Source organism: Acyrthosiphon pisum, chromosome A3 (genome assembly GCF_005508785.2).
Source record: "Acyrthosiphon pisum isolate AL4f chromosome A3, pea_aphid_22Mar2018_4r6ur, whole genome shotgun sequence".
Classification (NCBI taxonomy): Eukaryota; Metazoa; Arthropoda; class Insecta; order Hemiptera; family Aphididae; genus Acyrthosiphon; species Acyrthosiphon pisum.
Window position 1 is genome coordinate 32,872,788 of NC_042496.1, and position 12,257 is coordinate 32,885,044.

At 28.4% G+C, this 12,257-nt stretch overlaps 3 protein-coding genes across 4 annotated transcripts in view; all 3 read right to left on the bottom strand.

The window, feature by feature from the left end:
• Nucleotides 1–1,745: 1,745 nt before the first annotated feature.
• LOC100574278 lies at nt 1,746–3,597 on the bottom strand. The gene is made up of 2 exons (XM_003245606.4): nt 3,099–3,597; nt 1,746–2,643 (listed from the first exon to the last, which is right to left on the bottom strand). Exons 1-2 carry the CDS (start codon nt 3,444–3,446, stop codon nt 2,269–2,271), a joined length of 723 nt encoding a protein of 240 aa, XP_003245654.1. The 5' UTR covers nt 3,447–3,597; the 3' UTR covers nt 1,746–2,268.
• Nucleotides 3,598–6,131: 2,534 nt separating this feature from the next.
• On the bottom strand, nt 6,132–9,281 carry LOC100163784 (ring canal kelch homolog). Of its 2 annotated transcripts, none has more exons than XM_029491297.1 (11): nt 9,036–9,281; nt 8,759–8,894; nt 8,473–8,698; nt 8,227–8,402; nt 8,057–8,153; nt 7,509–7,668; nt 7,328–7,434; nt 6,967–7,263; nt 6,790–6,906; nt 6,462–6,711; nt 6,132–6,399 (listed from the first exon to the last, which is right to left on the bottom strand). In XM_029491297.1, exons 2-11 carry the CDS (start codon nt 8,890–8,892, stop codon nt 6,224–6,226), a joined length of 1,740 nt encoding a protein of 579 aa, XP_029347157.1. In that variant the 5' UTR covers nt 8,893–8,894; nt 9,036–9,281; the 3' UTR covers nt 6,132–6,223. The 2 variants fall into 2 exon arrangements, with proteins under 2 accessions (XP_029347157.1, XP_001945166.1); XM_001945131.5 differs by having other exon boundaries at nt 6,766–6,906; nt 9,036–9,280.
• Nucleotides 9,282–10,826: 1,545 nt separating this feature from the next.
• LOC107884186 overlaps nt 10,827–12,257 on the bottom strand; it is a 10,448-nt gene continuing 9,017 nt past the window's right edge. The window contains exon 4 of the mRNA XM_016805813.2: nt 10,827–11,017. The gene's annotated coding sequence lies outside the window, so the exon portion shown is untranslated. The remainder of the gene's footprint in view (nt 11,018–12,257) is intronic.

Genomic DNA, 12,257 nt, shown 5'->3' on the forward strand with positions numbered 1-12,257 from the left:
TTATTGAAAAAAAAACTTTGAAAATCGATAATGTTTCCTAGCTATAACGCTTTAGAAGTGTCAAAACGTTTTCAAAATGCTATTAAGTATAGGATATACTAATATTAACATTGAGTTGAAATTTAAAGGATCGACGGTCAATCGTTTTGAGTTAAACCAAAAAAAAAAAAATCGAATATGTCAAAAACTGGTATTGCTTCGCTCTGAATTTAAAATAGCAAAAATCAATGTCCATAGGTACCTATTATTATATTGATTATAATTTACTAGTAGGATAATTAATATGAATAACATTATAAATGCAGGGTTGCCACATAATTTTTATTTTCAAATTCCCTGACTTTTCCAGGTTTTCCCGATAGATTAAATCAATAGTTTTAAAAAAAATTTTAATTATCAACCCAGAAAACATTAAAATCAACTAAAATTGTTAAATATTTTATTAAAACAATTTTGTATGCGATGTTCGACATATTATTTTACATTAATGATTTTAATATCTTGTATGTAACTCCATAAAGAGTATACCTACCATAACATTTTATAAAATAATATATTCGTAAATATTCGACAATAAATAATTCAACTGAACTTATTTTTAGCTATTTCTTATCTTTCGCAAGGCGACGCGAGCGCCAGTAATTAAGGTGGGAGCTACACTGTCGTCTTGCATTCTCGTGAATAATACGTAATAAGTATACACGCAAAATAGTATACATATATTTCTAATGTGAATACACCCGAATCTAAAATACCAAGTTCTTTTCAGTACGTTTTTTTTTAAAAAATACAATTATTAAACAGAATAATAGAATAAGAAATGTATAACGGTGTTTGTTAAATAATTTTTCCCGGTTTTTCTTGTTTGAAAAATAATTCCCTGACTTTTCCCGGTTTCCCTGACTTAAAAATTAATTACTTGACTTTTCCCGGTTTTCCAGGTCTGTGGCAACCCTGAAATGCTACGTTTTCTTTAAAAAATGATTTTAAAACTTGTATTTAATTATGTTACACTAATTTGTCATAGTATAATAAATAATCACCCAACATCCAACCACACACCCACCAAATTTTGTATGTGTGGATAATATTATAAAAAATAATAATAATAATAGCTACATTAAACAATTTCAACGAGTACATATTTTTCTTTACTATCGATTGGATTAGCATTAGTTATCAAAGTAAGTGTGAGAACCAAACAATTTTACAATATTATATTATGCCTCATATTATGCAATAATTCATTCAAAATTCAACGTATTTCAAAAATTTTTTTTTCTCCATAGTCCATATTATAAATGAACACCTCTATAAAATGGCTAAATGGTAAAAGGAAGGATATATTATATATGAATTATATAACATTAAAAATTCTTGAGAATTGTGAGTTAACTTAGATTTTTTTTTATTACTTTTTCTTTTGGCTAGAGCCCCCAGCATTTTCAGAGTAGCTGGGTGGGCCAGACCGACACTGGTGACATCTGAAAATTATTGAAATGATTGAAGTAATATTAAAGAAAATATTTATTAATTATTTATTAATAATTTTAAGTATACATTTCTGATAAACGTACAAACATTTAAAAATACTACAAAAAAGTAGGTACTTGTAAATTATTTTGAAAACTTTTAAAATGTATTTGTATTTATATTCAAATACTTTAGAAAAACAGTATACATATTTCAAATACATATGACACCAAGTATTCTGAATAGATTTGAAAAATATTCTTAACGAGACAGGATTTTCAAAGATTTATATTACCTGTTAAATAAAATAGTTATAATGATTGGATATAATTTTACAACTGTATTTAATATTTGATCAAATCAAACCAAATAACTAAATCAAATTTTGTTTACTGTTGAGATTTCGATCAAAGTAATGACAATTTAAACTTAGCGTTGGCCAATCTAAAAAAATTATAATTTTTATTACCCACTAGATAAAAAATAAAATATATAGTTTTACAACTGAACAATTTAGGCATTAACTGGTCTGTGTATATTATAATATGTAGATTATTCGTATCATGAAATATTGAAATTTCATCCACGTATTTTGTGGAATTGTATCGATAGGCCCGCATAAATGCATATTATCGTCAATTAATTTAAGTACACGCAGTCACGCAGGCAGTAACAATGATATTAAATTGAAGACCTATTAACAAGATTGTGTGCCTGTCTGTAACAAAAAAAAAAAAAACATCATGTAAATCAATACATTCACTCAGAATTTAAGTCATACAATATAAACCCAATTCATTTTAAAATATCAAGTGATTTTTTTTTAATTTCTACATCTAACTTTAATGCTTCAACCCTTAGCTCATGCTCAACTTTTTCCCACTCAAATTGCATCATCGTCATCTCTTTTTCCATCTGGATTAAATTCAACTTTTCTTCATACACACGATTCTGGTTTCTCCACTGTATTTTATTCATACACCCAGGAATACGCTTTCTTTTCCCAGTTACTAGTTTAACAGGCCGATGTAGAGAAGGTGAAGTCCAATTTTTCAAGTTGGGCATTTTGCTGTTGGTAATGGCCTCTAATGGTGTTGCTTTTGAATCTTCATTAGTATCAGCATTTTGACTAGTGCTTGTCTCTAATTGTGCAACATCATCAGTGTCAAGCTTTTAAAAATAAAAATAAAATTAACTAGTTTGACTTCCACACTACAGTGTATATCCTTACATTGAGTCATGTTTTGTTAAATAAAATTAAGTAAAACATTGTAATATCGGCCCTTAAAGTCTTGGGCAGAAATTCTCAAATAGCTGGTCAACAACAATTTTTTTGGGTCCCCAATTCATACACTTTTTAATAATATCATAATAAAAGATAGCCAAAAATCTTAGTGACATTATAGGGGGTTAAAAATATTGAGAAGCACTGGTGAAGGGTATAAGATCTTAGTGCATGATGTATGGCCATAGATATTGAGTTCTGTGGTAGAATGGTGTATGTAGTATCAAACAAATGATAAAATATAATATGAGTATATGACATTATAATTTTTCATTGATCATTCCATAAAATCTATTTTCTTGAAAAAGGTAGTAGGAAAATAAAATCAAGGATAACATACCTCTGGTGATGTTGTTGATTTTACCAAATAGATTGAATGAAGAAATTTATTCATTTGACTATAAGCAAACCAATCTGGTCGATAAACGTGTTCATATCCTGATTCCGTCCTGGAAGTCCTCTTGCTTTTTTTTACTTTCCGGTTTAATTTTCTGTATGTAGCCATTAAAGAATCTTTTTTCTTTTTGATCTCAATCACTGAAAACGGGACACTTAAACTAAGGGCTATCCTATCCCAAGCGTCATTGACTAAATTTTGGATTTTATGGTTATCGTCTCGTGGATCCCAGATACATCTCTCTTTTTCGTACAAATTTAAAAATTCAATAATAACATCGTTTGTCCACATTTTAATATGGTGCCATGTAGTAGATAGGTACACTTTTGAATTTTGTTGAGAATAAAAATTTTAAATATTAGCATTTACCCAAAGCACAGAATGAAGAAATGGAGAAGCAAGTAGCAACTACTTGTTCTATGTTTGTATACATTAATTATAATACTGCGTCTACAACTGATAAGAATGATAAAATTAAAACGATAACAGAAACGCGCAAAAATGCACAGAATAAAATATGAAATCTATTCTGTACCAAAAGCATGGGCGAAACACTGGGGGTACTAAAATTATGTAGAGTACACAGACCCGTGGAGTCTATGCCCCCACACCCCCAAATACCATACTTCAATTTTATAATTACTATAACCATTCATAAATGCACCGTAACATAAGGACACTCATATTTAAGTTTAAAAACAGTATATTATTAGGTATATTATATTATTTAGGTAATAAAAATAGTGACCTGCAAGTATACAGATAAAAAAAAAGGTGGCCAAGTGGGTACTGCTCTGCTGTACAGTAGTTGTTGAGCATGTGGTTGTAATGGATGTGTTATATTTAAATTCAATTTAAAAAATGTTCTCATGGCTATAAGCCTATATAAATAATTCAGTCAAAATTTTTTGAAAAATGTACCTACCATGTATAAAAAATCTTAATATAAATATTTTGTGAACATTTTAAGAGTCTACGGTTATTCATTTTAGAAATACAACAAAATCTCAAAAATCGATTAATGGGAATTTGATTTACCGCTGAATGTTAAATATCGTAACAATATTATAATTCAAACGTTCATAAAAAATGTATGTTACTTTCCGGTATACCTTTTTTTTTGTCTAAAGTAGGAACGATTGTGAGAAGTCTTCTATCAAATTTTATAATGTTAGCTATTAAAAGGAATAATTTTTATAAATTTCTAACTGAAAAAATTGTTTGAAAATTTTCGAAATGTTGATTTTGTCAAAATTTGAACTTTAAATGCATATAAAAAATAATAGCGCATATATGTACCTTTAATATTTTTAAATTTACATTAATTAAACTTATAAGGAACCTGCTTGTTTATATTTTCAAGCTCTTTACAAAGTGAGTTTTTATCGAGAATATTTAAAAAAAATTTACAAAATTCGAAAAACTTCTCAAGGCCATAAGTAACTCAAAAAGAATCAAAATATTTCGGAAATGTTACCATTTATAGAAAATGCTAAATTAATATTTGGTGAAAATTCCTAAGCTCTACAATTGTTAATTTTTGAGGCACATAATTTTATTAAAATTGGTTTTTCGTAGAAATTACCACCCAATTCACTTTTTTTTCACGCTTCCTAAAGGTGCTTGGAATTTCAATTTTGACCTCCCAAAAGTACCAATACTAGATTCATTTTTCTATCAGAAAATAGGATGAGCTTGAATATTGGAGCATTATACCATCCAAAATATTGCTGACAGACATAAAAAAGTAAATTTTAAAATTTAAAAAAATTAAACACACATCATTATAAAATCATTATACTCTTTCGCTCTGTTCAGAATTCAAAATTATTTTGTTTAGTAATTAAAGTAAAAATAAATAAACAATTTTTAATTTTAAATTTTTAAATGATATCAAAATTAGTGCTGAATGAAGAATTTATTATAATTAAATGACTGCAATGATATAATTGTCGATGTTAAATATCTAATATTTGATATAGGTAACTATAATCATTACAAACAATAATTTGTGTTTCTTCTAAAAATGAAAAATATAAAAAAACCTTACGTAAAGCGAAAAAATAACTATTTTTTTCATATAATTTTTCAATTTGTGATGTTTTTAAACTGGGGGTGCTAAATAAAAGTTTGGGGGTGCTGAAGCACCCCCCTAGTTGCACCTATGTTCAAAAGTAATATATAAATTATAAAAGCATCAAGCCAGACTCCTGCCAAATGTCAGAGACCAGAGTTTGTGCCTCACCATTAGATTATAATATATTATTATGTTACTTACTGACTTACTGATCCATATATAAAATAGTAGATCAGCTAACCAAGGCACGCAAATAGGTACCTAAAGATGAGCTACGCTTAGAGAGAGAGGGAGAGAGGTCAGGGGTATGATATAGAGTAAAAGAGAAAAGAAAACGTGAGGAAAATACAGTATTAGTTTCATAGATCTATGGACTATGTTATCCCACTTTATGTTCATTCTCTTTTATGATTCCCGTGCATTGATGGCAGGGCGGAGTGGAATGTGCTGTCCATTAGTTTATAGGTCTATGATCTCACCATCTGAGGTCCATAATAAGTAATTACAGGCCATTGTATTCAATAGTAATTTTAAATCCTTTGAAAGTGATCGCGATCCCAGGAATTTTGCAAGACCACAGAGACAAACATTTATTCCCTAACTAAATTCTTGCCCATATATTTTTTTTTCCATTTCATTTCTCTCCGACAGTATAGACCCTAGGTATTTGAATTGTTTTGTTCTTTTGAAATTTGAGTTAGTCATAATCTTATGGTACAAGAACCTGGACCTCAACCTAGGGTAAGAATTAACTACCTAGAGGCTGATCCTGTAAGGCATGGAGGTTCAACCTTTTATAGTTAACGTTTTTTTATAACTTGTTTATTAGTATAATAAGTAAAATAAAGTTATACAAAAACATTTCAGTCTCATATTATAAAAATTTTATAGCACTTTTATAACAACATTAATTGTTAAATTATACATCATAATAAAGAATAATATTATATAAAATATATTGAATTATGAATAAACATAGTTACTGTGGGCATTAATCATACAGTGGTTTATTAACAACTACTCCATCATAAATTTGACCAATACATTTTGGTAATATTTTTATGGACCAGGTATTGGTGTCAGGATTGTAAATTTCTATAGAAAACAAAACAGACGTTTTGTTAAATCCACCAATCACATACACCATTCCATTAAAAATGATAACTGCTATAATAAAAATTTTGATTAAATTCAGTATAATGCAAGGAAAATAAAAATAAAATAGTTACCAGCACAAGCTCGACACAAATGCATGTCAGCAATAGGAGTCCAATTTCCAGTACTTGGACTATACTTCTCGCCACATTTAAAAAATCCTGAGCTATTACAACCACCAATAGCATACATTATATTTCCCAAGACTCCAACACCAACACCAATGCGAGGTTCTGACATTTCTGCAACTGGGGTCCATGTGTCAAGAGTAGGATTGTAACACTCTACTGATTTTAAATATGAAGAACCGTTATAACCTCCTACCTGCAAAATGTAATTTGAGTAAAAACTGTAAATAAATATTTAATTTTTATTTACAGCATATAAGAGACTATTAAGTACTCCAATTCTAAATCTACTTCTTTTAGTAGACATACTGGACACCATTCGCCATTTTTGAATACTGCCATCAAAAACCTCTACAGTATTTAAATGGCCAGTATCACCTTCTCCGCCAACCTAGAATTTAATATAATATAAAATAAATAGGTAATATATTAGTATAAGTGCACAACTTACAGCGTATATACAATTATTTACTACTCCAATTCCCAAATTTCTCCGACTAATTAACATGTCAATCATTGGTACCCATCTTAGTGATCGTGTCGATATATCTATAAATTCAACAGATCGAGAACTTGAGTTATAAACACCACCTACCGCAAATACAAATTGATCTGACACCAAGCCTAAATCAGCATTACTACGGCATTCTTTCAATCCTGGTGCAATCTGAAATCTGTTGGTTTCTGGGTCATACCAGTTAGTATAACTCATTTTCATTGCTCGAGACCAACTTAATACCAAAAAAACCTGATAGAATTAAATGTATTAAATAATTGTAATGATAAATAATTTAAAACTAAAGCATAGGTACTTTATGTCCAGACTGTCTAGGTTTACTCCGAATTGACTGTGGAATGGTGAAAATTTGTTGTGTCTTAAGTAGATTAAATCGTAACGCCTCAATTACATAGTCTTTACCTAAAAATATTTTAATAATACTTATATAAAATATAAATTTATAAGAAAACTATATCTTAAGAAAACAAATATACATTTAGGAATGCGTTGAAGAAGAGGATGATCAACTACTTCTTTTAATATGTACTGTATACCAATTAATGGCAAACGGACATAAGACATTAAATTCAGTAAACTATCATCAGCTCTTAAATCTAATTCATGCTGTACCCATTTAATGACAGATTCAAATACCTATAATAACAAATAAATTTAATTGAATTAAAGTGTAATTATACCAGTGTGTTCAACATTTTTTTTTTGTCTTGACTTGCATTCAACAGAAATTCAAAGCATAGTTTGTAGGCACTTTAGGATCTCCTAATATTATAATCATTACAGAGTCTCTTACCACAGTAGCATTGCAAGCCACTAAAATCAACTATCAACTACTATTTTATCATGCAGATATTAAAATAATTATTCTGGTTAATAAATTAACAAGGACACAGGACATCCACCTATCTATTAATTTTGTTAGTGAAATTCACGATTGAAATAATATACTCTCTTCAAACCGCAATTATATAATTTAAGATTATATATTTAGGTCCAAAACAATCATACATTTAAAGAAGCTTACTTTTTCTTCAGATGGAACATTAAGGTCATTACAGGAGATAAGCCCAATCATTTCTTCAAAAGATAAAGACAAGAACTCATCATATTCGACCACTTCGCTGAAAATAATAATTACAATTTTTGAAATTTACCAACGGAACCAGGAATTAAGTTATAATATATATATCATACCAAAACTGTTTTTTAATATATGCTTCACAACTTGATAGCAATTCTACACTGTTATGTAAGTCAGCAAATGCTTTGATACCAAGACAATTTGATGGATTCAGTTGTGTTTGCAAAAACTCGGCACATACATCTTTTACATAGTCCATCTGTAAGATATTTGCAGCTGCTAATAATACCTTTAGCAATCAACAATAATACATTTAAATAATTTGAATACAAGTCTATAAAAAATTATGTTTTTTATACCTTTACATTTTCTCTAGTGACCGTGATTACGCCAGTGTACATGTAATCAACCAACATTCTTAATGTAGTTGAATCTATTGATATATTAACAAAATCTTGATTTCTATCATAAATACTAGGGAGCATTGCACGGAAATATGGACTAACTACTAGTAAAACAGCCTTATGACCAAATACTTTTTGGCCATCATCAGTTTGAAGAATTATATCACTTAAATTTTCAACTCTATATAATTAAAAATTTGTTAATTAGTTATTTTTATTAACAGCTAAATTCACAACATACTTTTGCATTGATTGAAGGCCTTTTAATACTTCAACTGCGTGATTGCTATTTTCATATTTTGTTGATTCACAATTATAGGATTTCAGAACTTGCTTTGAACCTTGTTCACTTGATGTACTCCTTATGTCATCCATTTCTATAAAAATATGATAAAAATGATTGTGCGACATAAGTATTGGTTGACGGTTTTATATTTTATTATTATTTGACTTTGTATTCGACTTCCAAAATAATACAAAAATATACAAATATACAATAAATTAAATTAGATAGGTACCTGTGAAGTTGTCAGCTACTGCCTACTGTATAATATTTTTGTCATCGAATAATAATATAAGCTACTGCCTAGTGCCTACTAAACACTAATATTATTTTCATAATAGTATACTCAGAACAGTCATAAGATGTCATCGGATGTATAGATAAGTTTAATATAAGTGGTCGGACGTCTGCCAAAATATGCCAATTGGTAAAGAGTCACGACAGAGCGCTGAGCGACGGCCGGCGGACAAGAAAATTAAACAATGTAATAACTAATATTATATTATTATTATTATATGTAACTAATCAATTTATAGAAAATACAGATAACGGTGTAGAATTTAAGATAATTTGTCATACCGATCAACCTCTAATATGTTGTTGTATACCCGTATATTTACGGGTATAAACATGACATATCGTATATAATTGTGTATAACATCATCTATAAATATCTATAAATGACTAAATCTACGAGCGCGTTTTTAGTTTACATTGATAAAGTTCATACGCTTCATACGGGAAACTCTGAGCCATCGTCGGAGTGGCGCGTAGCATTCAACCAATGTAAATTGTAAATGAAAACGCCCGCGGACGACACGTCGCGTACGATACGCGTCCATATGAAACGGCCCTGATGGGTGTAATTATTATTTTAATAATTATAATAATGATTAGTGACTCTATTTAATGTGGAATTGTAGTTTATCTTATGGTATTTAGATTTAAGAAAACCAAATATTATCTATAATATTTATACTATCTATATATTATATTACTTTAAAAGATTTAGTAACAGTAATAAACATCACCAAATAATAATTATTAATTGTCGATGAGATTTTTTATAAGAACCCATCACGAAATACAAAATGTGTTTAGTCAAAACTCAGTTCATATTATATTTGACAGTTGTTCGATATTTTCAAGACTCAATTTATACTGTTTTAAATTATTTCCATTTTTTGTATGTTTTTATTTTTCAACTCTCTTTTTATATATAAAGACACCATTTGATTTTGGCACCATTTTCATAAAGGTATGAAATATTGATTTTATTAAGAGGACACCCGCATGTGTTTTCTCACTTACCAATTTTCGTTTGTCAGTTTCAATAGTGTGCTGTTTTAGTTTTGATATTTGAGTGAATCGCCCTATAATATTATCAAATTTTTATTTTTAGGTATCGCAACATTACCCGTATTATCTCGCAGGTTTTTTACTATGTTTTAATTTGTATGTAAATTAAGAGCATTTTCAATTATAATGTTGCACATAATCATAATGCATTTATTAATGCATAATTCATTGATAAATTCTTAAATTAAAATATCGTAAGAAACCAACATATATAATAATATATAATGTTGTTATTTAAAAGTTTGATAATAGATCAATTCACTTTAATATCAAAACTGACAGTCCTTATTGGGCATAATTCTGGTTTATAGCAACCTATCGATTTTTCAAATTTTTTTTTTTCCAAAATTTGTATTTTAGGATGCTCTATAAGAATGTAAAAACAAAGCCTGGACAAACTTCGTTTTGAAGTTATTGATGAAAATCTTCAAAAACTAAATTTTTTTCGTAATGTCCATTTTTAAAAAAAAAATTAGTTAGAATTCAAAAAAAACAATTTTAAAAATCTTGGTGTTTGTCTAGAACTCTTTATTATAACTTATAAGAAAACAAATAACAATTTGATATATCATTTAGGAACAAAACTATTCTAAAAATATTTTTATAACAAAATAATGAAAGGTAATAATACAAATGTATTTAAATAACAAGGTATAAAATCTCTAAAAAATATTTATAAATTAGCAATTCTTAAAAAGACAATGGATGTAATCAATAACAAGTTGAATTGATGATAAATTGTGTTAAATGATTGCATAAATAAGTTATAAAAAAAAAAAATTTCATCAAAAATAAAAAAAAACAATGGTTAATCTTCTTCATCTTCATCATTACCAAATTCCAACATTTTGTTTATTTCTGTAATTTAAAAATAACATATTAGTGAACAAAACAACTAAAAATTTATTAAAGATAAATAGTAGTTAATTTAACTAGAAATAATTAAAAAGGGGTTTATAAGATAAGATTCATTTATCCTCCTATGAATAATATATTTGAAACAATCAGTTCAGTGATGGCCAAAGAAGATTAATCCAGTAGAAACAAATCATAAATCTTAGTAGTGGTACAAATGTCTATAGCCCTCGAACAAACTGTTTAATATATCTTTTCAGGAAGTAAAATAAATATTAATGGTATAAATATAGTATAAATACTATAAAATTACCTTTTTTTATTATAATATTATAACTGAAATAATATGTAATTTAATATGTATTTTTTTTAAAAACCTTTGCAATGATATTACAAACATTAAAAAAAATAAAAATAGTAAATTAAATAGTAAAAAATAATGATATATTATATTATTTAAAATCATTGCTAACTTAATTTTAAAATAAAATTAATAATATGTCTTGTCCCTAGAGGACATTGCACCCGCTGTGTCTCTCTGTCTTACAAATGTGCGACATAACAAAAACTGTTATGTGTGGGAAAGAACCGAGAAAACTACAGTCATAACTAAGAAACGACATTTTCACCACATAAAATTTGACTAGTTTTGGCTACTATTGGCTAGTTTTGGTTAATTTTAGTGCTGTTTCCCCGCCGCGCAATCTCGCCGTTGGTAATTATTGGCTTTCTTTATCTCGAATTAATCGTCTATTTTAGAAATTGCGTTTGGGAAATATGAGTTGCGCGCAGCTGTTGCCGATTCACTGGTACCCCGACCACCTCCTTACAGTAAAGCGCGATGCAAATGTGCAATGGTGGTGGTGACTGTCAACGTTCGGGATTGCAATTCATTTTGCCTACGACTATTTAATATTGCAGTCCACCACTCGAACACATTATATTTTACATACAATGCCCAGACGTAAACGATGTTTTTAAAAAACCTAAATAACTCGTTGCTAGGTAATTTTTATACCTGTTATACAACATTTTTTTTTTTCATTAACACGAGATTTTTCTTACAGTACACGATTATTTTAATACCCTATAATGCATTTCAAACATATAATTACATTTATGGTGAGGTCCACAGATAAGCTCGTCATAGAAATAACGGCTGAAGATTTTTTTTTGGTTTTCCAATTATCTGAGTACTCACCACCGTGCACTTGCAAATACTGTTAGAGAAATTTTCGATGTA